Raw genomic sequence first — 27,472 nt, forward strand, 5'->3', positions numbered from 1 at the left:
AAATATATATAAAAAAACTTATACAATTTAACATAAAAAAACACAAATAATCCAATTTAAAATAGGCAGAGGATCTGAATAGACAGTTCTCCAAAGATGATATGCAGATGGCCAACAGACACATGGAAAGATGCTCCACATCACTCTACAGGGAAACCCAAATCAAAACCATGAAATAACACCTCATACCTGTTAGAATGACTATTATAAAAAAGACAACAGAGTGTGTGTTGCTTTTCCCTGGTGCGATTCTGTCCTGCACATTCATTCTGCAGGGAAGTAGTTGTTTCTATCCGTCCATCCGCCTTTTCTCCCACCTAATTGCGTGCCACCACCCCATGGAGGATTCAATGGACATGGCCATAAGCCCCCTGAGCCCCAGGACTATCTTTTCAGTTTTTAACTAAAGACCGACAAAGAGCCCTGGCTGGTGTGGCTCAGTTGGTTGAGTGTTGTCTTGTGCACTGAACGGTTGCCAGTTCATTCCTGGTAGGGCACATACCCAGGTTGTGGGTACAATCTCTGGTTGGGGTGCATATGGGAGGCAACTCATCGATGTTTCTCTCTCACAATGATGTTTTTCTCTCTCTCTCCCTCTCCCTTCCTCTCTCTCTAAAGTCAATTTTTAAAATAAAATTTAAAAAACACCAACAAAGATTATCATTTCAAGATGGAGAATGATAAAAATGAGTAACTGTATCTTTAAGAACAGTCAGTTTAGGGGCTGGTGCAAAGGATGAATTGCACATTGTTGAAGCAGAGAATGAATTATGAAGGCAGTCCAATTAAAGTAACACTGGCAACTTTGAAAATGTCTGTGGCTTTGAAATAATGCCACCTGTTGTTTTATGGTTGAAGTGTGGTTCAGGGCCTATGCATATTAGTGGAGAGCACTTAGTAGCTGTGGAGGAAGACGCAGAGTCAGAAGATGAGAGGAGGAAATGAAACTCCTAAGTGTGTCTGCTAAGCGTTCTGCCCCTGGAAGTGGTAGCAAAGTTCCACAGAAAAAAGGTAAAAGTTGCTGCTGCTGAAGATGATGAGGATGACTAAGAGGAAGAGGATGATTTTGAGGATGAGGAAGCTGAAGAAAAAAATCCAGTAAAGAAATCTATATGAGATACTCCAGCCAAAAATCAAACGATAATGAAAAAGACTTAAAACCATCAACACCAAGATCAAAAGGTCAAGAATCCTTCAAAAAAATAGGAAAAAATCCTAAAACACTAAAAAGACTGACTTCTGTAGATGATATTAAAGTAAAAATACGAGCAAATAGAAAAAGGTGGTTCTCTTCCCAAAGTGGAAGCCAAGTGCATCAGGGATGTGAATTGCTTCCAGATGACTAACCAGGAGTCTAGTCAAGGTCTCTGGCAGTGGGGGAAGTTTCTTTAAGAGAATAGTTTAAACAGTTTGTTAAACTTTTCCATCTTATTTCATTTCTGTAACAGTTGATATCTGGCTGTCCTTTTCATAATGCAGAGTGAGAACTTTCCTGTCCAGGTTCCATTGCCAAGAATGTATTGTCCAAACTGCCTGATTCGTTTTAAAGTGAAACTCCACCCTTTGCGTGGTTTTAACTATGTATGAAGTGTTACAATAGGACATAGTAGCAGTGAAGGTCAGACAAATGGAAATGGTGGGGAGACAAAAATATATACATGAAATAAACTCAGTATTTTATTTTTTTAAAAATATATTTTTATTGATTTCAGAGAGGAAGGGAGAGGGAGAGAGATAGAAACATCAATGATGAGAGAGAATCATTGATCAGCTGCCTCCTGCACACTCCCTACTGGGGATCAAGCCAGCAACCCAGGCATGTGCTCTTGACCAGAATTGAACTGTGTATCTTCAGTCTGTAGGCTGATGCTCTATCCCTAAGCCAAACCAGCAAGGGCTAAACTCAGTATTTTAATAAAGTAAAAAAGAAAAGACTAAATGTTGATGAGGATGTAGATAAAAGGGAACCCTAGTGCACTGTTAGAGGGATTGAAATCTGATACAGCCACTATAGAAAATAGTATAGAAATTCCGCAAACATTTAAAAATGGAACCACCATGTGACCCAACAATTCCACTTATGGCAATTGATCTAAAGAAACTGAAAACACTAATTCAAAAAGACACCTATGTTCACTGCTGCATTACTTATAATAGGCAAAATATGGAAGCAACCTAGGTGTCCATCAATAAAGATGATGTGAAACATACACACATATACACACACTGGAATGTTATTCAGCCACAGAAAAAGATAAAGAAAAAGGAAAAGAAATCTTACCATTTATGATAACATATTTGAATCTAGAGGGTATGCTAAATGAAATAAGCTGGACAGAAAATGAAAAATACTGTGTGATTACACTTATATGGGGACTTTAAAAAATAAAACAAATGAAGAAACAAAAACTAAACAAACTCACAGATACAGAGAATAAACTGATGGTTTCCAGAGGAGGGCGGGAGGATGGGATGGGGGTAGAGGGATGAGCAAAAAAGGTGAAGGGGATTAAGAAGTACAAATTGCCAGTTATAAAATAAGCCACAGGTGTATAATGTATAGCACAGAGAATAGAGTCAATAATACCATAATAACTAAGTAAAGCAACAGATGTTTACTAGATTTATCATGGTGATCACTTCATAAGGTATATAAATATTGAATCACTATGTTGTACACCTGAAACAAATATATTGTATGCCAACTATATATATTTTAAAATGTGTGTGGCAGATTGTATTGATCCCAAAAATATATTTTAAAAAAATAATAAAACACTGAGTTTATTTCATGTGTATATTTTTGTCTCCCTAGATTGTATTGATCCCAATTATTTGTAGTCCTCCCTATAAAAGAATTATACAGAACTGCCTATTGCCATGTGGCTTCAAGCGACCCTCCCAGGGGGAGAAATGTATTCCTGTTATGTGATTTGCTTTAATCAATCTACTGTAAACAGAACTGAAGTTATGTCACGACCAAGCTGAAGCTTCAAGAACTATCATGTGGCCCTGAGATTGGAATGTCTTAAGATTAAGTGCTGCTCCTTCAGTCTGAGTCCCATTAAAAAAATAGATGCATCCATGTACATAGAAAAGAGTCTAAATATATATGAACCACATTAAAGAGGTATATATGTGTGTATTTTGAAAAAATAAAGACAAGACACCATAAAATTCTCTCTTCAGATACAGGAAAACCATTTGATAAAACTCCACATCCATTTTATGATTAAAAACTGTCAGCAAACTAAGAATTGAAGAAAACTTCCTTATCTTAATAAAGAGCACCTACAAAAATACCTACAGCTGACATCATAACTATTAGTAGATGACTCAATGCTTTCCTCCTAAGATTGAGAACAAGGCAAAGATGTCCTCTTTCATTACTTCGATTCAACAGTGTCCTAGAAGTCCTAGCAATAAGGCAAGAAAAAAATGACATACAGTTTGGAAAGGAAGAAAGAAAAGTCACTACTTACAAACATTACTTCCTATGAACATCCCACAGAATCCACAAAAACACTTCCTAGAACCAGTGAGTGAATTTGGCAAGGTCACTGCATATAAGCTCAACATATAGAAATCAACTGTTTTTCTGCATACTAACAGCACACAATTGAAAGATAAAAATTTTAAAATTCTGTTTATAGCAGTTTGGCTCAGTTGGTTGGAGCATCATCCTATACACCAAAAGGTCCAGGGCACATAACCAGGTTGCTGGTTCGATACCCTCGCATATGGGAGGCAACGAATCGATGTTTCTCTCTCTTAGGTATGTCTCTCGTTCTCTCTCTCTCATCAATAAAAATATATCATCAAAACATATATACATATCCTCAGGAGAGAATTAAATAAATAATAATAATAATTACTAAATATTGCTGAGAAAAATTAAAGTCACAAACAAATGAAAACTATGCCAGTTCATGGATTGGAAGATTTGATATTGTCAAGGTAGCCATTCTCCACAAATGAACATACAAATTAAATACAATACCAATAACAACTCAGCAAATTAAAAACACACACACCAAAAACAGAGGTTGACAAACTGATTCTAATATTTATATGAAAATGCAAAGAACCTGAATTGCCAAAACAATCTGGAAAAAGAAGGATAAAGCTGGCCAACTTAAAATGATTTCAAGACATACTTTTAACATACAGTGATCATGTTAGTATGATCTATACTAATAAAAGAGAAACATGCAAATTACCCATCAATCTGCTACGCCCACAAGCCACGCCCACAAGCCAATCAGGAGCAAGTATGCAAATTAACCCAACCAAGATGGCGGCCAGCCACAGAGCTGGAGCAAGCAGGAGGCCTGGGTTGCCCCAGCAATGGAGGAAGCCAAGCTTCCCGCCTGCCCTGGCCAGCCCTGGCCTCCGCTCAAGGCTACAAAGTTTCAATTATAGAAGATAAATAAATCCCAACAAAAATGGTGGTGGCCACAGAGCTGGAGCCAGCCGGAGGCTTGGGTTTCCCCCGGCAATGGAGGAAGCCAAGCTTCCTGCCAGCCCTGGCCTCTGCTCAAGGCAATAAAGTTTCAATTATAGAAGATAAATAAATCCTAGATACTTGCTTCCAGCTGGCCCTGGCCTCCGCTCAAGGAGGCGCTGAAAAAAAAACAAGAAAAAGAAAAAAAGGAGGGGCTGGGACCTTGGGTCACCGGGGGCGGGGGGGGGGGTGTGATCAGGCCAGGATGGGACGGCAGAGGCCGTTGGGGGGGTAAGCAGACCAGCAGAGGGGCCAGTTGGGGGTGAGTAGGCCGTCAGTGGGGGTCAGTTGGAGGTGTGATCAGGACAGTGCGGGGGGCAGTTTGGAGTGAGCAGGCCAGCTGGGGGGGCAGTTAGGAGTGAGCAGGCTGGCACGGGAGGCAGTTGGGGGTGATCAGGCTGGCAGGGGGGGCATTTGGGGGCGAGCAGGCCAGCGGCAGGGGGCAGTTGGGGGTGAGCAGGCTGGCAGGCAGAGTGGTTAGGGGAAATCAGGAAGGCAGGCAGGCAGGTGAGCGGCTGGAGCCAGCAGTCCCGGATTGTGAGAGGGATGTCTGACTGCCGGTTTAGGCCCGATCCCTATAAACCGGCAGTAGGACATCCTTTGAGGGGTCCCAGATTGGAGAGGGCATAGGCTGGGCTGAGGAATACCCCACATAAGAACAAATAAAGAGATCAATGTAAGAGAACATAAAGTCCAGAAATAGACCACACATATATAATCAATTGATTTTCTACAAAGTTGCCAAAGCAATTAAACTGGGAAAGAGAAGTCTTTTCAGCAAATGACATTGGAACAACTACCTTTCTTTTTCATATTCATATGGGGGTGAAGGTGGGGGGGGGTGGAAAGAACCTTGATCTCTACCTCATGTTTTACACAAAAATGTAGATATATCAGAGATGTAAATATAAAACCTAAAAACTATAAAGCTATCAAAAGAAAACATCAGAGGCAAGTATTTTTTTTAGACTGGTTATACATAGCAAGAACTATAAAAGAAAAAGTATGGTAAATTAGGTTTCATCAACATTTATAATCTCTGTTCATCAAAAGACATGGTTAAGAAAATAAGTAAAAAAGTCATAGACTAAAAGAAAACAATCACAAAACATAGATCTGACAGAAGACTTATATCCAGAACCCAATAATAAGCTTTTCTTTACTTTAAAACTTTCAATTATATAATTCATCCATATTTCTACTGTTTGTGGGGTCTTTTTCTTATTCATTTGTAGAAAAAGCCCTGTATACATTAAGCAAATTAGTTCTGTGGCCTTGGCCAGGTAGCTTAGTTGGTTAGAGCATCATCCCAATATGCCAAGGTTGAGGGTTTGATCTTTGGTCAGGGCACATACAAGAATCAACCAATGAATGCATAAATAAGTAGAACAAATCTATCTCTCTTTCCCTTCCCTTTCCTCTCTATCAATAAATAAAGAGAAAAAAATTAGTTCTGTGATATGAGTTACAAATATTTGTCCCAGTTTATTTGTCCTTTTACATTGCTCCTATTTTTAAATGCAACATTATTTTTCTTTTTATGTAATTGAATTAATTTTGTTTATAGCATCTGAGTTTTAAGTTGTATAGAGAATAGACTTCACTATCCTGACATTGTTTTTTAAAAGATCTCTTAGGGATTCTCTTCTTACTTTCACTATTTCATTTTTGTTGCATTTAAATCCTTAGTCATTCTGTAATTTAATTTTACTTAATTCTTCTATTTTTCACTTTTTCCTTAATAATAAAGGCATTTGTGGCCACTAACTTTCTCCTCAAAATAGCTTTTCATAGTAGTAGGTAAGATGTACTTCCCTTTCCATCCCTTTCTAGACAGTTTGTATATAAGTTACTTTTTTATTTTTTTGAACCCCAGGGTTATATCTAGTAATGTGTGCATCTATAAAATCTTCAAATTATTAAGATTTAAACCACCTTTTGTTATTTATTTTAATTAGATTGAATTGTGATCAAGAAATAATATATGTACTTTGTAGCCAAGTATACAATCAATTTTTACAAATGTTTCTTAAAGGAATAAATGTATATTTTCTTTTTGAGGGGTATAAAGATCTAGTATATATCTATTAAACCAAATGAATTGGTTGTATTCTTTAATTTTTATTTATGATCTTTTTTTTAATCTATTAGATTTGTCCAACTATGAGAGAAGTCTCCCGCTATCATTATTTTAGCAATATTTACGCTTCTATATATTGAAATTATCATAATTTACTTTTCACCTTAAATTCTACCTCAAATGTTATTAATAATGCTAGTCTTTTTTTGTGTGTGTGGTTTTTTTCTGTGACTTCCTTCTTCTGGTTTGCATTTGCCTACTACCTCTTTAATTGTTGCTTTATTTTCTACCTTTCTTTTTCATATTATTTTATTTCTTATATACAACATATAGATGAATTTAGTGACTTAATCCAGTCTGAAAGGATCCAGAGGACAGAATAATTTAATTCATTCTATTTAATGAAATGACTTGCATACTTGATTTTAGTCCTTTTCTCTCGTGTTTAATTTTCCATGAGTGTACAGGCATACTTCATTTTATTGCTCTTCACTTTACTGTGCTTTGCAGATATTGCATTTTTTTTTAGAAATTGAAGGCTTGTGGCAACCTTGCATTGAGCAAGTCTATTGGTGCCATTTCCCAACAGGCCTGAATGGTTAGCATTTTTTAGCAATGAAGTGTTTTCTAATTAAGGCATGTACACTGTTTTCTTAGACATATGCTATTGCACACTTAATAGACTACAGTATAATGTGAACATAACTTTTACAGGCACGGGGAAACCCCAAAATTAGTGTGAATCACTTTATCATGATATTCACTTTATTGCAGTGGTCTGGAATTGAACCCACAATATCTCCAGGGTATATCTTTATTTTTCCATGCTATTTATAACCTTTCTCTATTCCACATTTTTCCTTATCTATATAACTTTTCCTGGTTAAGTAGCATCCTATTAAATGGATGTATATTTTTTTATTTGACCAATCCCCTATTAATTAGTTGTCCTCAATTTTTTCTAACTTAAATACCACCATAGCCCATTCCAGGGGTATAAGCCACATCCTTGGAAGTCATCTTCCACATTTCCTTCTCCTCCATCCCCAAAACCAATCCTTCACCAAATCCCGTTAATTTTACTTCCTAGATCACATGTATATTTGTGTACATCTCCCATCTCTCCTGCTACTATTCTATCCCAAAGTACCATCAAGCCCTAGCTAGTTTGACTCAGTGGATAGAGCGTCGGCCTGCAGATCAAAGGGTCCCAGGTTCGATTCTGGTCAAGAGCACATGCTTGGGTTGCAGGTTCAATCCCTAGAGAATCATTCAATCAATGATTCTCTCTCATCATTGATGTTTCTATCTCTCTCCCTTTCTCTTCCTCTCTGAAATCAATAAAAATGTATTTTAAAAAAATACCATCAATCTGCAATGGCCTGCTGTTCTACCCACATCAACTTTGCTCCCACATTCATCCATATTCATCAGTGCTGCTAGACTACAAACTGGAAGATGTCCCACCTAAAACCCTTCTATAGATTCCTATACATTTAGGGTAAATTTCAAAACACAGACTCAAGGCCCTACATCTCTGGATCAGATTCACTTCATGCCACTCTTTTCTTTGTTCTCTGCATTCCAGCTACACTAGCTTTCTCCTGTGCTTCCACCATTATAATACAACTAGAGGCCCGGTGCATGAAATTAGTACACGGAGTTGGGGGGAGAGAGGGGGAAGAGGGTGTCCCTCAGCCCAGCCTGTACCCTCTTGCAATCCGGGACCACTGGCTCATAACCGTTACTCACCTGCCTGCCTGCCTCATCACCCCCAACCACTCGCCTGCCGGCCTGATCACCCCTAACCACTCTACCTGCCTGCCTGATTGCCCCTAACTGCTCGCCTGCCTGCCTGATTGCCCCTAACCACTTGCCTGCCTGCCTGATCTCCCCTGCTTGCCTGCCCGCCTGATCGCCCCTAACTACTTGCCTGCCTGCCTGATCGCCCCTAACCACCTCTGCCTTGGCCCCTGCTGCCATGGCTTCGTCCAGATGTTCGGAATGACATCCAGAAGGTCGTTCGGCTGTCAGGTCTAATTAGCATATTACGCTTTTATTATTAAAGACTAGAGGCCCAATGTAAAAAAATTCGTGCAAAAGTAGGCCTTCCTTCCCCCGGCTGCCAGCATCGGCTTCCCTCTGGCACCCAGGACCCAGGCTTCCCTCCTCCAGCCACCTGCGGGTACCCGGGACCCAGGTCGGCTTCCCTCCGGCCCTGGCTTCGTCAGGAAGGACATCTGAAATGATGTCTAGTCTAATTAGCATATTACCCTTATATTATTATACATAATGACTATCTGTGTGTTTACCATGTACCTGGTGGTTTATATGCGTTATCTCATTTATCCTCACAACAAGGTAAATACTATTCATATTCCTTTTTTACAGATAAGGAAACTGAAGCTTATAAAAATTAAATAATTTACTCTGGCCGGGTAGCTCTGTTGGTTAAAGCATCATCCTGATACACCAGGGTTGCGGGCTCGATCCCAGTCAGGGCAAATACAAGAATCAATGAATGAATGAATGAATGAATGAATGAATAAATTCAATCAACAAATCAATGTTTCTCCCTTTCTCTCTCAAATTAATCAATAAATTTTTTAAAATTAAGTAATTTGCCCGAGGTCTTACAACTAGCTAAGTGGCTAAACTAGGATCTGAACCCAGATCTGATTTCTGAATTCATTATATCTATTTCCTCAGACTTGCACTCTTCAACCACATTTCATTTATGTTGGCACTACTAATGATGCCTTGAATAGCATTGTTCAATCAGGTGTTTTTGTACTTTGCAAAAAGTTATTTCCATCTACTCTTAAGACTTACTCTTAATTTCTCTAACCCATTCAGTATAAAAAGTAAAAAGTTATATGCCCTGGCTGGTTTTCTCAGTGGTTAGAGCGTCGGCTAGAGAACCAAAGGGTCTGGGTTCAATTCCTGGTCAAGGGCAAGTACCTGGGTTGTAGGCCTGATCCAAGGCCAGGTCAGAGCATGTGCAGGAGGCAACCAACTGATGTGTCTCTTTCACATTGATGTTTCTCTCTCTCTCTCTCTCTCCCTCCCACTCTCTCTAAAAATCAATGGAAAAAATATCCTTGGGTGAGGATTAACAACAACAAAAAGTAAAAAGTTATAAAATCTCTAGACCAGCTATTTTCAATTAGTGTGCTACAAGAATTTTTAAAACATGCAATACCTACTAGTCAGGGCAATGACTTCTTTTCCCTTAGATTGTTAAATTAAAAAAAATGACAACAGCCAATACAACAATAGCCATCTGGTGTTAATGAATCAAAATTATAGCTATTTTTAAAATCAGATCGGCAAAAAATATAACATATTCTTCAGTGTGCTACAGAATTTTAGTAATTAGTTTATGTGTGCCATGAGATGAAAAAGGTTGAAAATTGTTGCTCTAGCCTTATGACTATGAAATTTGAACTTGCTGGTAATTTTGTCAAAATATCAAAAAATAGCCGTGGTCAGTGTGACTCAGTTGGTTGGATGTCGTACCTTGCATCAAAAGGTTGCCAGTTCGATTCCTAGTCAGGGCACATGCCAGGGTTGCGGGCTTTATGCCCAGTAGGCGGTGTGCAGGAGGCAACTGATCAATGATTCTCATCATTGATGTTTCTAACTCTCCCTCTCCCTTCCTCTCTGAAATCAATAAAAAAATATATTTTTTTAAAAAGATTAAGTGATTTTAGGGACTACTCTGATTTATCATTTTGACAAATAAGCAATCTATAGCCCAAACTGTCTTGTCCAAGTTGCACATTAAGCTAATAGTAGTGCAAACCATTAACTTTTTGCCCAGTGCTTTGTTATAGCACATTCCAATCAAGTGGACAGACTCAATTTTACTAGCATCTTATCTTTTAAACAAGATTTAAAAGAAACAATAAAAAACTTGCACATTAAAGAGTCTGTTTCTAGCCCTAACCAGTTTGGCTCAGTGGATAGAGCGTCGGCCTGTGGACTGAAGGGTCCCAGGTTCGATTCCGGTCAAGGGCATGTACCTTGGTTGCAGGCACATCCCCAGTGTGCAAGAGGCAGCTGATCGATGTTTCTCTCTCATCGATGTTTCTAACTCTCTAGCCCTCTCCCTTCCTCTCTGTAAAAAAAATCAATTAAAAAAAAAAAGTCTGTTTCTAATTAACATCACATGGTAATAAAGTTTGTATACTTCCACTCAAAGTGGATTATCATCTGCATTTCAAATTTAGAATAAAGAGAATACCTTTTTAGTCCATCTCTTTACTCCATTATATCCTTTGGTTACCAGCTGTCTATGAAAAAAGCTGTTGAAGAAGTGAACCTAGAAGAGACATCAAATACAAGCACCCAGATTATATTAGACTGTGCCCAGGTTTAACTAAAAAAAAAAAAAAAAAAAAGGAAATTTAAAAATCCTTGAATATAAGATAAACAAAAAGGTGAGGGGAAGTTTCTTCTTTAAAATAACCAAAATATAAAAAATACACTGCATGGTTCTCAGAAGATTTTATTCCAAATTTTCATTAGAATGACCTTACAGCTGTGGTCTATAGTTAGAACTGGAATGGACAGTAAATAGATTACCTGAATCCAATCAAGTAGATAAGCAACCTGACAGATTTCTCCAAATCAGGTGATAAAGTTGAAAGAGGCTATGAAAGAATGAGGTAATAATTACCTTGAACTAAAGGGTATGGATTACAAAACTAACCTCCTATGAAGAATGTGAATTTGGAAATTCTACAGTTATGTTGTCATAACTATAAAAAGGCCATAGCTTAATCATTTCTAGCACTGAAAGAATTATTCTAGTCATATGGAGTATCATGTCCTGCATCCATGGCTTCAAAGTTCTGGCTTCTAAATTAATATCAGCCCACCTGAGATAGTAAACCATTGTGGTCTTAAGTGTTTCCTCAGTAACTTTGACTCACTTGAAATGATAAAACTGTTCTCTTCCTGTTGAGGTTCTCAGGATGTGGTCACCAGAACACAAGCATTATCAGCATCACCTGGGAACTTGCCAAAATGCAATTCTGAGACTCTACCCTAGACCTACTGAAGCACAAACTCTGAGGTTGAGGCTCAGCAATCTGGTTTTATAAACCATTCAGAGGATTCTGATGCACATTTATGTTGAGAACCATGTAGCTTAAGATACAGGTTTTTAAAAGAGCTTACAGTAGCTATTTCTAGAGCAGTGAGTCTCAAACTTTGTATGTATCAGAATCTGGAATGCAATCTGACAGATTAGCCTCATGACATAACATATTTGTGATTTTAAGTGGAAAATTATGACATTTTGTCTATATTCATAAATAGTGTTAGAATCTGAGATTCATTACATTACCTGTCTAAACTATTAGACTTACAAAAGTTTACAAAGTACTTCGAAAAGTTTTGCTTGTTGAAATCAAAGGCTGCTCACTAAGCAATTTGAGTACTCAGAAAAAAATTAATATATTACATTTTAAGAATAGTTTTAATATGTAACTAAGCTCTTAAGGAAATTTTATAATTTAGTTTGTATTTGAACTGAGTATCAAAGATTAATCCAAAATAAAGGGAAGCTAAATACTACTTTACCACTTTTTAAAAGATAGTAAAACTAAGTTAAATTTAAAAGCTTAAATAGTCCCTTTTGTGCATCTTCCACTAAGAAAAAGCCTTCTCAAGATATCAACAACCAGACCTAGCTGGTTTGGCTCAGTGGATAGAGCATCGGCCTGTGGACTGAAGGTCTTAGGTTCGATTCCAATCAAGTGCATGTACCTCGGTTGCAGGTTCCTCCCTGGCCTGGGCCCTGGTTAGGGCTCGTGCAAGAGGCAACCAATCGGTGTGTTTCTCTCACATCAATATTTCTCTCTGTCTTTCCCTCTCTCTTCTACTTACCCTAAAAATCAATGGAAAAATATCCTCTGTGGTGAGGATTAAAAATAAAAAGATAGCAACAATTATATCTACTTTGAAACAAATAAGCAGGAAAACACCAGCATCATGACTTTCTTATGCAGAAGTGATTTTGTAGAACATAAGCCCAAACCTAGCATCTGATCAAGTCAAAATTAATCCTTTTTAAAAAATCCAAGCAATATCAAATAATTATATAAAGTGTTTGTTTTTCTAAAAAACACTACTTCTTTTTAATATACAGGGACTCTTGCTCCTAAAGAAGAGTAAGTTTTCACTTACTTTGTCTGGGACTGCATCCATTATCAGCTCACCATACATATTAATGACCTATAAAGAAGCCAACATAAAAGCAGCTTACTAACCCTATACAATTTAGAACATCCCACTCAGAATGAATAATACATTGATACTGCTAACAGTAATCAAACCTTTCGGACAGTGGGGTTAGAGAATGAGTCACTTCAATAAGGAATAAAGAATTCTTGATTCCAAAAGATAACTGTGAGGCCAACCCAGGATTTATTAATTATATTTTGTTGTCCAACATCCTCTGCAACTTTTCCATGATGAGAAGCTACAATACACTAACCTGGTCATTCAGCCAATTCTGACCATCCAGTGTTGCCAGATCATCCATATCCAGCATGTGCTTATTGTAGAAGACACGGAAGTTGCATTTTTGATGTCTGGCCCGATAGTTTGTTATTTCCCTATTGATAAATGGTTTTCTGAAACAGAAAGATTTTGAAATAGAAGATTAAAAACATGAGTTCTACTCAATTTATTACTAAGTATTTTATTTTAATCAAGAAAAAGTTATATATGCCAAATTTTATTGTCAAGGGCTTAACTTAAGCATCATTGACAAACCTATTAGAAAAGTCTTCATTAAAGACATCTTTTAATCTTCCAAGGACATCTTTTTCACTGAGTGGAACCAAACTGCCATACTTCTTCATAACCTCATCTAGGAATCCTTAAATAAAGAAAGAAAGATTAAGGTGGAAAAACCATTTTCAGCAGTCATTCTCCCAATACTTAACCTATATTTAACCTATCGTACTACATATGTCATACTATTAAAAAATCTTTGCTCTGGCTGGTGTGTCTTATTGGTTAGAGCAGTGGTCGGCAAACTCATTAGTCAACAAAGCCAAATATCAACAGTACAACAATTTAAATTTCTTCTTGAGCCGAAAACCGACTTCTGCGCATGGGCCACGAAGTTTCAATCGCACTGTACGTGCGCGCCCGCATGTGGTATTTTGTGGAAGAGCCACACTCAAGGGGCCAAAGAGCCGCATGTAGCTCGCGAGCCGCAGTTTGCCGACCACTGAGTTAGAGCATCGGCCCATGTACCAAAGGGTTGAGGGTTCAATTCCTGGTCAAGGGCATATACCTGGGTTGCAGGTAAGTGCAGGAGGCAAGCAATCAATGTATCTCTCTCACCTAGATGTCTCTCCTCCTCCCCCACCCCGCCCCTTGGGTGAAGATTAACAACAAAACCTTTTAAAATATATATTTTTACTGATTTCAGAGATGAAGAGAGAGAGAGAGAGAGAGAGAGAGAGAGAGAGAGAGAGAGAGAGAGAGAAACATCAATGATGAGAGAGAATCACTGATCGGCTTCCTCCTGCACGCCTTTTACTGCAACTCAGGCATGTGCCTGGACTGGTAATAGAACAGTGACCTCCTGATTCATAGGTTGATGCTGGCAGAAGAGATTGTTTGTTTTTTGTTAATCCTCACCTGACGATATTTTTCCATTGATTTTTAGGGAGCATGAAAGAGAGGGAAAGACAGAAACATCGATGTGAGAAAATCACATCGATTGGTTGCCTCCTGCACGAGCCCCGACCAGGGCCTGGGCCGGGCAAGAGCCTGCAACCAAGGTATGTGCTCTTGACCAGAATTGAACCCGGGACCCTTTGGTCCGCAAGCTGATGCTCTATCCACTGAGCCAAACCAGCTAGGGCAACAAAATCTTTTAAAAGTTATGTTTTGTGAAAAAAATAAAATGAATCACGGCCTCACTACATAGAGAAATGTTCTAAGACATTTCACATTGGATTTCTAAGCTAGCAATGTACTGTTAGAGAGGAAATGGCTAGCTAAAACTAAAGACAGACATCTTTCAGTAGTTTAATCTTGCAGTAGAATCCTATCTCTGAAACAGTAAAATATACTAGTAAAGGGCTTAATTACCTGATTAAATGTGTCTATCACATTTGGTAACTGAAGGAATTATTTTTAAAAAAATCACAATTAGAGCCCTGGCCAGTGTGGCTCAGTTGGTTGAACATTGTTCCATGCACCCAGAGGTCCTTGGTTCAATTCCTGGTCAAGGCACATGCCTGGGTTTCAGGCTCGATCCCCAACAGGGGGCAAGCAGGAGACAGCTGATCAATGTTTCTGTCTCTCTCCCCCTTCTTCTCTAAAAATCAATAAAAACTTATATATATATATATATATACATATATATATACACACATACACATATATGTTAAATATAACATAAATATAATAGTTATATTTAAATCACAATTAGAGGGAATGTACTGTTGAGACTGCTGTCAAACTATCATTTGGTAAAGGTGTGTAATTTCTCATCTCAAAGAAAGGGACAAATTCGAAGGCATTTTAAATATATAATTTGATAGCGTTATTATACTCTGAATAACACTATGAGGTAAGCTTAACTGGATAACAGCAGGTAGCATATTTTAAGAAGGGAAACAGAATTAAGGATGACTTCTTGGCCAGAATATAGAATAGTCTTCAGGTTAATTTAGGTAATATGTATATGCATTTTAATGGCTTCCAAAATGACCCACTGAATATACCTAAAAAGGCCCTAGGAAATAAAACCAGGACATATTCTAAGTAAATACAAAGAAGCTGAGGAAAGGCTGAGAGGCTCACAAAAGTGCAGACGTGACTTGTGCTATTCACTGATGCTGAATGGGGAGAGCAACAGCCTCGCTAACCATCAGTCTGACAGTTAAGTCTACTAGGTTAACAAGGGGAAAATAAGGACAATAGACATGTATTTTACTCAGCTCCCTTTCTAACTTTAAGAATGGCCCCTGCTACACATCAACACAAAATGAACAGGAAGGACAACAGAGTGACTGTCTTAGGAATGGAGTGTTTTGTATAGGGGAGGGGCAAGAAAGGGTGTGAAAAACCCATTTTTCTTCCTGTTAGTCTCTCATCGGAGTGGCTCCCAATTGGTAAGGCTTAAGACAAGAGCAAAGGTCAAGGTATAGTAAACAGCAAAGAGTTGTTTGCTTATGCCTGGTCCTGATCTAGGCTTTAGGCATACAGAAGAGAAAAAAAGGAGGTCCCATGATCCAGATTAATCAGAGTAGGAGATAGAGATTTGGGGCTTCTAAGAAGGAATAGAGCATATATTTACCTACAACATTTACTATGTCATATCTTACAGTTATCTAACCATAGCCTTGTATATACAAGGGAGAATGGGTCCAAACAGAAGATAAAGAATCCCAACATCTGGGAAATTGCATTTAAGGAAGACATTTTATCCTATATAATAAAAGCGTAATATGCAAATGGACCAAATGTCGGACGACCGATCACTATGATGCGCACTGACCACCGATCACTATGATGCGCACTGACCACCGGGGGCAGATGCTCAACACAGGAACTGCCCCCTGGTGGTCAGTGCGCTCCCACAGGGGGAGAGCCACTCAGCCAGAAACTGGGCTCAGCTGGCAAGCCCAGCAGCAGTGGCAGGAGCCTCTCCCACCTCTGCTGCAGGCGGGCGGTAAGGATCAAGGGGTCGCGGACTGCGAGAGTCCCGGACTGCAAGCCAGCAGTCAGACATCCCCCGAGGGGTCCCAGACTGCGAGAGGGTGCAGACCAGGCTGAGGCACTGGGCCTCTAGTATAAAAATAATTCACCTAATAACAAAAGATTACAGTTTAGGCCCAGCTACCTTAATTGAAACTTCTCAAATAAGAAAGCAGGCTCATCTATGGGCATATGGACTCCAATGTTAAACGAGTACCATGGCAAAGAGGTGTCCTTGTTAACACTGTTATTTCTGGATGGTAGTATTTTGGGAGATATTGTTATATTTTTTTGCTCTTATTTGTACTTTTGTTTTCACTTTCAGATTATAAATATGGATTCCTAATGCATAGGAAGGCCCTACCTGAATCTTCAAGGAGAATCTTAGATGACAATGTCTCACTGATGCATACATACCATTTACTCAGTGGGATCATAAGCCAAGCACTGGCATTATCTCACTTCATCCTTGTAAACACCCTATATGTTAGACAGTATCCCTATTTTACAAATGGAAACCGGAAGCTTAGGGTGGTTAAGTAACTTTCCCAAGGATCCCTAACTAGCATATGTCAGAACTAAGACTGATTGTAGGTCAAGCGACCAGACACTGAGCAGTTAGCTCTTATGCTATGCCACCTCCAAAACAATAACTACCTATCTTTTCCCTACAACTTGTGTTCACTTCCCCTTCCCCTTTTAACACGGGTGGGCCAAGAATTACCCAGAAAACAGATTTAAAATAAGAGTTAAATCCATTATTCCTTTTTTAAATTGAGGACTTCTTAAAAATATACTTTTTATTGATTTTTAGAGAGAGAGAGAGAGAGAGAGAGAGAGAGAAACGATGTGAGAGCGAAATGTCAATTGGCTGCCTCCTACACACTCCCTACCAGGGATCAAGCCTGCCACCTGGGCATGTGCCCTGACCAGGAATGGAACCAGCAATCTTTCAGTCTAGGGCAGTGGTCGGCAAACTCATTAGTCAACAAAGCCAAATATCAACAGTACAACGATTGACATTTCTTTTGAGAGCCGAAAACCGACTTCTGCGCATGGGCCATGAAGTTTCAATCCCACTGTACGGCCGTGCCCGCACGTGGTATTTTGTGGAAAAACCACACTCAAGGGGCCAAAGAGCCACATGTGGCTCGCGAGCCGCAGTTTGCCGACCACTGGTGTAGGGGATGACATTCTAACCAACTGAGCCACACTGGCCAGGTCTATTATCCTTTACCCACTTGCTATCACCAAACTAATGAACCAAAAAGGAAAAGTGCATTTGGAATACAATTTCTTTTACTTCAAAAGTACTAAAATTTCAATGTGACCAAGAAGCAAAGGACAAAATGTTAGGGGAAAAAAATAACAAAACTACAGTTCAAATTATAGTCCATCCTGCAAGTACAAAAGGTAATAATTAAAAAAAATAAAACCTGAGGTATTATTTTAGAAGTTAAATTGGACAGTTTTTTCTTGAAACAGCATTCCATCCTAAAAGTGGAAAAAGGTTGATTGTGTTATGCACGTAAGAAATGTAACCCCTTGGTTCTCCAAAAAAATATAATACACATGCCAGAAATCAAAAGGAAGGTACTGATGTATTGTATATGCCTGAAACTTATGTACGCTTGTTAATCAATATCACCCTATCAAATTCAATTTAAAAATTTTTAAATAATGAAATATAAGGATAAACTTAAGGACTGTGCAAAATCTAAGTAAAAAGCATTATAAAATTCTATAAGGAACAGTGATGGGCAACCTTTTGAGCTTGGTGTGTCAAACTTTGCCAAAAAACTGAGCATAACTCGGGTAGTGTGTCACTTTGAGGAAAAAACATTATTTCGCAAATGTTTCATCCTCAGGAGCAGCAAATGTTTCATCCTCAGCATGCGGCCGCCTCAGCGGCCGCGTGTCATCAGTGCTGACACGCGTGTCATAGGTTCGCCATCACTGACATAGATCAATAAATGGAATTCTTTTGTTTTTAGACAGGAAAACACAAATATTGTAATCAATGCAATTTTCCCTAAATTAATCTATAAATGTAATACAATACCAATTAAAAGCCATGGTTTGTTTTTAATTTTAAAAAATCCAAAATTCCTCTTGAGACAAAAATGTGAGAAATTTCTATAAACTTTTAAGGATTAAAAGGGAGCAGCGAATAAGGGGCAAGAGAAGAAACAGAGAGCCTAGTCCCATCAAATTATAAAACTAAGTAGCAATTATAGCAGAACAGTGCTAGCACAGAAACAGACCCAATGGCAGGTGGCATCTCATGACCCTGGGGAAAAGATGAATCAATCAATAAATGGTACTAGAACCAGTGACCAAATATTTTATTCACAGTTGGAATTCATCTTGGTGCAAAGAATGAGGTAGGGATCCATTTTACTTTTTTCCAAATGGCTAAATGTAAAAATAACCCATTAATGGTCTAGAAGAAAGTAGGAATGAATATTTTTATAGTATTGAAACAGGAAGAAGCTTTAATTTTAAGGTTTTTTTCTAACTTATGACAATAAACATTTTAAAATAAAGTGGCAATTACCCTGTAATTACTTTAGAACTTTACGCCCTTATGAACATGTTTTTCTTAAACATACAAACAGTACACTATATTTACTCTTCTTGAATCTGCTTTTTGCCATATTTTAACCAACTCCTTATTGATGACCATTTAAAAGTTAATTTTTAGCTCTCTAAATAATTAAAACCTTTCACATATCTTTGTTCTATTGGTTGCCAGAACAGTCAAATTTCTGGATCAAAGGACAACTGCATGTCTAAAACTTTAACTTTCACCTATGAGTTTTGTTATACAAGTTTTTAATGTTTATGAAGTTAGATTGGTATATTTTTATTGCTTGAGTTTCCCATCATGCTTGATTATTAAAATAGTTCCTTGTACTTATTTTTTAACAGTTTTATTGAACTATGATTCACACACCACAAAATTCAACCTCTTAAAGTGAACAATTCAATGATTTTATATATTCAGAATTGTGCAACCATTATCACTACTTAATTCCAGAACATTTGCATTAACCCACAGAGAAACTTATTAGTAGTCACTCCTCATTCCTCTCTCTCCCCAGCCCCTGACAAACATTAATCTACTTTTTATCTCCACATATTTGCCTACTCTGGACATGTCAAATCAATAGAATCCTACAGTATGTGGCCTTTTTGTTTGGCATCTTTCACTTAGCATACTTTCAATTCATCCACACTGAAACATATATCAGTATTCCATTTCTATTTCTGACACAATAATTCACTGTGTAGATATACCAAATTCTATTTATCCATTCATCAGTTAATAAACATTTAGGCTGTTTCCACTTCTTGACTATTATGAATAATGATGCTATGAACATTGTGTACAAGTTTTTATGTATTTACTTGTTTCTAATTAAATTTTTAGTCCATCTAGAATGTTGTGACATAGGAATCTATTTCTTTCCTTCCAAAACATTAACTAATCTGAATACAGAATCCTAGATTTTCATATCCTCCAAGTCTTTTAAAGTACACGTTTTTTTCTCTCTCATCAATGTTTCTATTTCTAGCCCCCTCTCTAAAAAAAACAATAAAAACATATTTTTAAAAAGTTATCTTGTATAAGCAAAAGTCAATATTAATTTTTTTCAGCAACTCACAGCTATCATTGCAATGCATCCAACTTGGTTTTGAAGGGAGTAACTTTCTCTTTACACTCATATTTCACTTAAACTAATGAATAAAATTATGAAACAGTAAGTATATTGAAGTAAGTACAGCTGTTGATAAATATGTAAGCCCACTGCAATGAGCATAATGTACAGTTATATTAGAAGAGGCAGCATTCAGCATACCATGGGATTTAACATTGGCTAATGCTATAGAAGTCAGTGAAGGGAGCATCTACTATGAGTAGGTCCTCGGGTTACGTCGGAGATCCGTTCCTACCGCACGACCTAACACGATTTTCACTGTAAGTCGGAACCCACCTTCATAAACCCACCTTCATAAGCACCTACGTCACTCACATGGAGCACATACACAGCAGTAATGAAGTGAAACAGTAAAAAAAAAAAAAAAATTTTAAAGATAACAATTCTTGACCTTTACTTGTGGTAAATAGATAATAAAAAACATAAAGCACATATGTACATACGTCGAAATGACGGAACTTTTTTTTTTTTTTGTAAATAAATGGGAGATAGCGACGTAACCACGAAATGACGTACGTACGTCGCATCCGATGTAACCCGAGGACTGCCTGTACTAACTATCCTACATTGGGTCTTATTCTAATGGCTCCATTAATCCTGATTACTCAGGTTTAGTTCTTTTATTTGTTGAATCTGTCTCTTTCATTGTGTTGGCTTTCTTCGGATGTTTGGTGATAGATTCTGGGCTCATGTCTACTTGGGTAACTTGGGTGGAGGGAAGGCTGTGATGAGCAGTAGTTGTTTCTCTGCCTTGAACTATTTTTAAAAAAATATATATTTTATTGATTTTTTTACAGAGAGGAAGGGAGAGGGATAGAGAGATAGAAACATCGATGAGAGAGAAGCATTGATCAGCTGTCTCCCGCACGCCCCCCACTGGGGATGTGGCCGCAACCAAGGTACATGCCCTTGACCGGAACCGAACCCGGGACCCCTCAGTCCCCAGGCCGACGCTCTATCCACTGAGCCAAACCGGCTAAGGCTGCCTTGAACTATTTTCAATGTGGTGCAGAAGCTAAGAACTCCAAAAACTGTTTTGGAAATGACTGCTCCTCATTCTTGCCAAGTGTTACAAGTATTGGAGCAGGGAGGATGGGAAATGTCCTCTCTCCCCATCAATCTCTTGTTGTTAGAATATCAATGCTGTATGCCAAGGGGGTGAGGATTGCAGCTTGAGAGCAGATATCCTTCTTGCTGATATGTGGCACAGGCAGGGAAAGATACTTTTGTTGAGATTCCTCTACTCAGTCTTTTATCATAGGTCTCCCCTTTCCTCTCTACCTCTACCATCTCCAGAAATGGGACTCACTTGGTATTGCATCATTTTCCTGCACTAATCTTCCTTCTGCTACTGGGGCTACCCTCTGGACCTTCCCTCTACTTTCTGCCTTTTGGGAGTTTCTCAGTTTCTGATTTCCCCAAACTCTCCTCCTAGTTTTGAGTATGGAGAGACACATGTGTTTTTAACATACTTTTCATGCATTACAATACAGATCACTAATGTGAATATACATGAATTCTATAAAAATTCCTACTTCCTCACATCATGCTACAGGGTTTACTATATGCCATATTCAATGTATCTATTGTTTTTGGAAGTGCTACATCTATATGTTTAAATTATTTGGTATTTGTGAGTAAATATTAACTATTTTAGGTTTGTGTATTATGGTTCTGCTAACCTCATGGTAGGGAAATTTGTCTTTCTTCTGGACAGTATAAATGACAAAAATAGGTTTTTTAAAGATTTGCTAGGACTCTGTACTTTGAAGAGGTTTTTGCATGTGTGTCTGGGAACTTTTTATATAGATTTAATTGTTGGCCAAACAAAGTGTTCAGAATTGTTTAAACCACCAAGAAGTAACTTTCCTAACTCCCCAGAAAAAGCCATTTATAAAAATTTGATATATCTGTCCAGATATATCTTAAACAAATATATGTGGACACATATATACATATACTTATCCTACATATGTGCATATGTATCATTTAACAAAATGGCATCGTTTTACAACTTGCTTTTTCACTTTATATAGACAGCTTTCAGTATCAAAATACAGATAAAATTTATTCCTTAACAGTTTCATAGTATACTATTGCTTGGATGTGCCATAACATATACTTTCACAGAAACATTTATTGTCTTAAGTAATGTCCCTGTACAAATATATTTGTACTCTTTTAGATTTTGGATAAATTGCAATAAGGGGAATACATGTTAGACACTCTACCATAGTGTCTTCCAAAAATGTTTATGCCAACTGATTTTGTGGGGTAGATTTTAACAATTAGACTTTAAAACATGACACAGTAACCTGAGGCCATAAAGTAAAGACAGATACATTTTACTATGAAAGAACTGAAAATTTCTGTTAAGCAAAAATATCATATACAAAGTCGAGGCTTTTATCTTTTGGGAGAGAAAAACAAACTCTTATAATATTTATAATTAAAATTTAATTTAACATCTTTAAAACTAGAATGATGATAAGGTCTATGGAGGTAAGAATCAGTGTATCCTACCCTCACAGAATATTTAGTGCTACAGTCTTAGAACTGTCACATTGCCTGGTACATAAGAGCTTCTTGTAATTAAATAAATAAAATATAAATAACCCAATAGAAAAATAGGCAAAGAAAAGTTATATACAAACAAAAAATGGCCAACAAATATAGATAAAAATGTTCAAACTTTAAACTCAAAAACGCAAATTATGACTTGGGGTGGTAAACACACAATACAATATACAGATGATGTATCCCTGATGATGTACCCCAAGGGTATTACAGAATTGTACCCCTGAAGCCTATCTAATTTTATTTACCAATGTCACACCAAGAAATTCAATAGTATTAAAAAATGTTTAATAAAAAATAAATAAAAACTGAACATTAAAAAAAAAGGCAAATTAAAGCGAAAAATTCTCATGATCCGTAAGACTGACAAAATTTAACAAGTGTAAACTGGTTCAACTTTTTGAACGCTAATGTAACAATTCTCTTAAAATTTTTAATATATTCTTCCACCATCAATTCTACTACTAGGAATTTAACTTACAGAAACACCTGCTAATTATAAAGAAGTAGTTTCATTGTACCATTGTTTATAGAAGAAAACAACTGGAAGCACCACAAGTGTCCATCAATCAAGAACTAAACTATGGGACTTCTATATAATAAAGCAATATAAAAGACAAATGTCAAGAAGAATGTCTAATTGTTTAAAGGGAAATCCATGTGTGGAAGGGAAAAACACTATCCTAGAAAGGATAATGGACAGCAAGTGTGGGCTGGAGGTTGGGGGAGAATAAAGGAAGAGTGCATACCAGAAAGGCAGACTGACAGCTGTTCATCATCCACTGGAGATGCTTTTTGACTGTTCTTCCCACCTCCCACTTGATTTTCTAGTGTGACTCCACTGCACATCAGAGGAGCCTCCAGCGGACTTTTACAATAAGGGTGGTCCAGCAACTTAGAACTAAGAATGTTCTGCTTGAGAGATCCATCCTCATCCATCTGGTACGAGCTCTCTTTCTGAACAGTCTCTTCGGACATAGGCCCATCTACATTACTTACAGATTGATCTGCCCCAGACACTGACAATTTTACTGTGTCATCATTGACAGTACTTGTCCGATTTTCCTGACCAAGAGTCATAGTTTCTCTTTCGGTTTCTGAGATAAACACGTTACTAGAATGATGGTCTGGTAAGGGGATGTCATGAATTAGCTCTGGAAACTCCCACTTAGGAGGGGAAGAGGGTGACTGGTCCCAGGTGTATGTGGCATTGCCATTCTGTTGGTCAGGGAATGCTTCAGCTAAACTAAGCTCCTTGCCCAAGAAAGGGCTTCCTTTAGTGCAGCCATCAGGCATATGAGAGTTCTTTCCCTTCATCACAGCACTGCTGTCCATATCTGGGAAGTGTGGTTGATGCCGACAAGAAGGGTCTTTAAGTTCTGGGGAAGGGAATGGGCTGCAATTGCCACCCTCACTGTTCTCCCTAAGGGTCTCCTGATGGTCCCCAGTGACCTTTACCCAGCTTCGCTGGGCTTTTTTTAGCTTGCAAACTTTGCTTTTTGTTCTGAAGTGCTGGGATCTGAGAATCCTGTACCGAAATCTAATCATGGATAATTTCTCATACATCATAAGAGGAGATACTTTTATTCTTCTATGTTGGTTAAGTTGGAACTTTTTTGGAGTCAGAGGTCCCCTATTCCTGTGGTGCTCCAGTCCTCGGTAGCAGCCATAACAAAAGCGCTTTCTCTTATGGTTGCTCAAGGTGACCACAACTGTGCCACTCTCACCTGAACTTTGGCTCTCCCCATTGAACTTCATGGGAAAGTCAGAAGCTTGCAGCTCTGTCCTAGGTCTGTGACCAATAGCCTGATCTAAAACACTATTTGCTGGTAAGTCAGCAACTGCCTGCAAGAGATTTTTCTCTCCGTGGTCCTCATGGTCACAGTTCTTTGCTGACAGCAACTTCTCTGCTTGGAGTTTCAGGAGGGTCCTTGAGGAGGAAACTAAATGTTTAGTGCTGTTTCTTTTCACTTTAGAGGACAGAGTACTAACATTTTCAGCAGCCACATTCGACTTTGTCTTAGCAAAAAGGGGTTCATCCTGGATCCAAGTTTGCTGGATTTGAAGGGCCTTCTTTCTGCACTGGAAATGCCTCAACTGCCTGCTCCAAGTAACTGGCCTTCCCAACTTTGCTTTCAGAATGCACAAGTGCTGGTGAAAGTAGAACTTCTTAAAACCTCCAAACCCAGTATTCCATTTCTCAGAAAAGGCTAAGTGGATTCCTTTCCTCCATAGAATTTTCCTCTGTTTTTTCATCTTTCTGATGCATAATGAGATCTGGATGTAGCTGTAAAGAAGAAAAAGAAAAGTTACATTTCTACTCTAAAAATTAGGTCATAAAGAGCCCTGGCTGGGTAGCTTGGTTGGTTAGAGCATCATCCAGATACACTAAGGCTGCAGGTTCGATCCCTAGTCAGGACACATACAAAATCAGCCAAAATAGGTGGAATAACAAATTGATGATTCTCTCTGTTTTTCCCTTCCTTTCTCTCTCTCTGAAAAAATCAATAAAAAAAATTTAGGTCAAGCCTGGCCAGTATGGCTTGGTTGGGTGTCATCCTGTGCACTGAAAGGTTGCCAGTTCAATTCCAGGTCATGGCACATGCCCAGGTTGTGAGCTTGATCCCAGGTAGGGGGCATGCAGGAGGCAGTTGATTGATGCGCCACTCTCACATCAATGTTTTGCTCTCTCTACCTCTTCCTTCCTCTCTCTAAAAAACTGTAAAAAACCCCGGGTCCGGGTGAGGCCGTGGGCCCCTGGATCCGGGTGAGCCTGGCCCCGGGTCCGGGTGAGGCCGTGGGCCCCTGGATCCGGGTGAGCATGGCCCCGGGTCCGGGTGAGGCCGTGGGCCCCTGGATCCGGGTGAGCCTGGCCCCGGGTCCGGGTGAGGCCGTGGGCCCCTGGATCCGGGTGAGCCTGGGTCCCGGGTCCAGGTGAGGCCGTGGGCCCCTGGATCCGGGTGAGCCTGGCCCCGGGTCCGGGTGAGGCCGTGGGCCCCTGGATCCGGGTGAGCCTGGCCCCGGGTCCGGGTGAGGCCGTGGGCCCCTGGATCCGTGTGAGCCTGGCCCCGGGTCCGGGTGAGGCCGTGGGCCCCTGGATCCGTGTGAGCCTGGCCCCGGGTCCGGGTGAGGCCGTGGGCCCCTGGATCCGGGTGAGCCTGGGTCCCGGGTCCGGGTGAGGCCGTGGGCCCCTGGATCCGGGTGAGGCCACGCGACCCTGGGTCCGGGAGAGGCCACGCGCCCCTGGGTCCGGATGAAGCTGAATCCTGGGTCTGGGCGAGGCCGTGTGCCCCTAGATCCGGGTGAGGCTGGATCCCGGGTCCGGGTGAGGCCGTGGGCCCCTGGATCCGGGTGAAGCCGTGCCCCTGGATCCGGCCGAGACCAAACCAGAGGGAGTCGGACCTGCATTACCACCATTTGTCCACCATCCAGAGCTGAGGGGTCAGTGCCGACATGTACTCATAAGGAACTGGTGGACATTGATATTGGGTCTCAAAAGAACTGTTGGACCAGAAAGAAACTCACTACAGACTGATTCATTTGCCTGTCAGCATAACTATTATTGCTCGTCGCACATTCAATTCTTATAAGTATATCTCTAGTGACACATGATTTCGCTCATCTAGGGGAAATGATGAACAACATAGACTGATGAACAAGAACAGAACCAGAAACAAGGAGGCATCGATCGGACTATCGGGCCTCAGAGGGAGGATAGGGGAGGGTGGGGGGAGAAGGGAGAGATCAACCAAAGGTCTTGTGTGCATGCATAAGAGCCTAACCAATGCTTAAGTTCAACAGAGGGTTGGGGCATCCATGGGGAGGGGTGTGGGATGGGAATGGGGGGATGAGGACAAATATGTGACACCTTAATCAATAAAGAAATTTAAAAAAAAAAAAAAAACTGTAAAAAAGTCTTTAAATAAATATAGATTATAGAGATATATTCACAGAAATATAAATTAGAAAAATGAATAAAGAGAGCACATAAAGTTCAACTTAGACTATCAGACATAATGAAATCCTACATGATCAAGGAATTCCCCACAGTGAAAGTTGAGGAGAAAGTCATGCGTACTCTAACATGACCCTGTTTGCTATACCTGCCCACAATAAAATAAGTTTTAAGAATCATTTCCCAATATGCAGGGACTAAATACATGTTTACCTCAGTTCCCTCCCTAAATCCCATTAAGATGACAACATGGGTTTTAAAACGGTAAAAACACTCAAGGACAAAGAATATGAAAAAGGAGATGAGAGCAATACTATTTTTGAAAGGAGAAAGCAGATGAATGAGTATTAACAGACTTAGAAGGCCAAAAGAGCAGAAATTAAGCCAGCAGTAGCGGAAGCCAAGAGGCAAGCTACAAGACCTCAGAAAGGCTTAAGAATTGAAAGCAATAATACCTATCAGGGTAGGAGGGGAGTGGAAAAATGAAGAACTGGTTCAAAGTCTGAATAAAAAACAAACCCTAAGATTCCTTCTCCTACCCTGGCGGATAACCAAAGTTTTACTTTCTGGGGAGTCCATTAAATTGAGGTCCACAAAATTGAGGGTTTACTGTACAGTAAATCTAAACTGAAATAAATACAAACAATAATAAATGAACCTGACTGTATTACAAATAATCAACATAACCAGAATGAAAGGAGTAGACCACAAAAGAATTAGCCAAAGTAAATTTGGAAAACATTATTTTAACTGTGTAAGATGAGAAACAAAAGAACTATACAAATACTATACTTTAGTTATTGAATTTTTAACAGAGGGATGAAATTCTGAAATTGCTTTGTCTTTATTCTAAAACTAGTGACCCAGTGCACGAAATTCATGCACATTAAAAGGGAATT

At 39.0% G+C, this 27,472-nt stretch overlaps 1 protein-coding gene and 1 pseudogene across 3 annotated transcripts in view; one reads left to right on the plus strand and one right to left on the minus strand.

Moving 5' to 3' along the window:
- The window catches only part of SENP5 (SUMO specific peptidase 5), a 56,729-nt gene that overhangs the window by 14,626 nt on the left and 14,631 nt on the right, over nucleotides 1–27,472 (minus strand). Inside the window, exons 2-6 of one of the 2 annotated variants that reach the window (XM_079766519.1) lie at nucleotides 23,368–24,905; nucleotides 13,371–13,476; nucleotides 13,090–13,228; nucleotides 12,780–12,827; nucleotides 10,831–10,908 (exon numbers count right to left, since the gene is read on the minus strand). In XM_079766519.1, coding sequence (XP_079622645.1) covers nucleotides 10,831–10,908; nucleotides 12,780–12,827; nucleotides 13,090–13,228; nucleotides 13,371–13,476; nucleotides 23,368–24,874 — 1,878 coding nt within the window. In that variant the 5' untranslated portion in view covers nucleotides 24,875–24,905. The remainder of the gene's footprint in view (nucleotides 1–10,830; nucleotides 10,909–12,779; nucleotides 12,828–13,089; nucleotides 13,229–13,370; nucleotides 13,477–23,367; nucleotides 24,906–27,472) is intronic. The other variant, XM_079766520.1, reaches the window with a different exon arrangement.
- LOC307096855 (nucleophosmin-like) lies at nucleotides 659–4,671 on the plus strand (annotated as a pseudogene). The gene has a single exon. The product of its transcript is annotated as a nucleophosmin-like (transcript).

This window comes from Cnephaeus nilssonii, assembly GCF_951640355.1.
Source record: "Cnephaeus nilssonii genome assembly, chromosome: 3".
NCBI lineage: Eukaryota > Metazoa > Chordata > Mammalia > Chiroptera > Vespertilionidae > Cnephaeus > Cnephaeus nilssonii.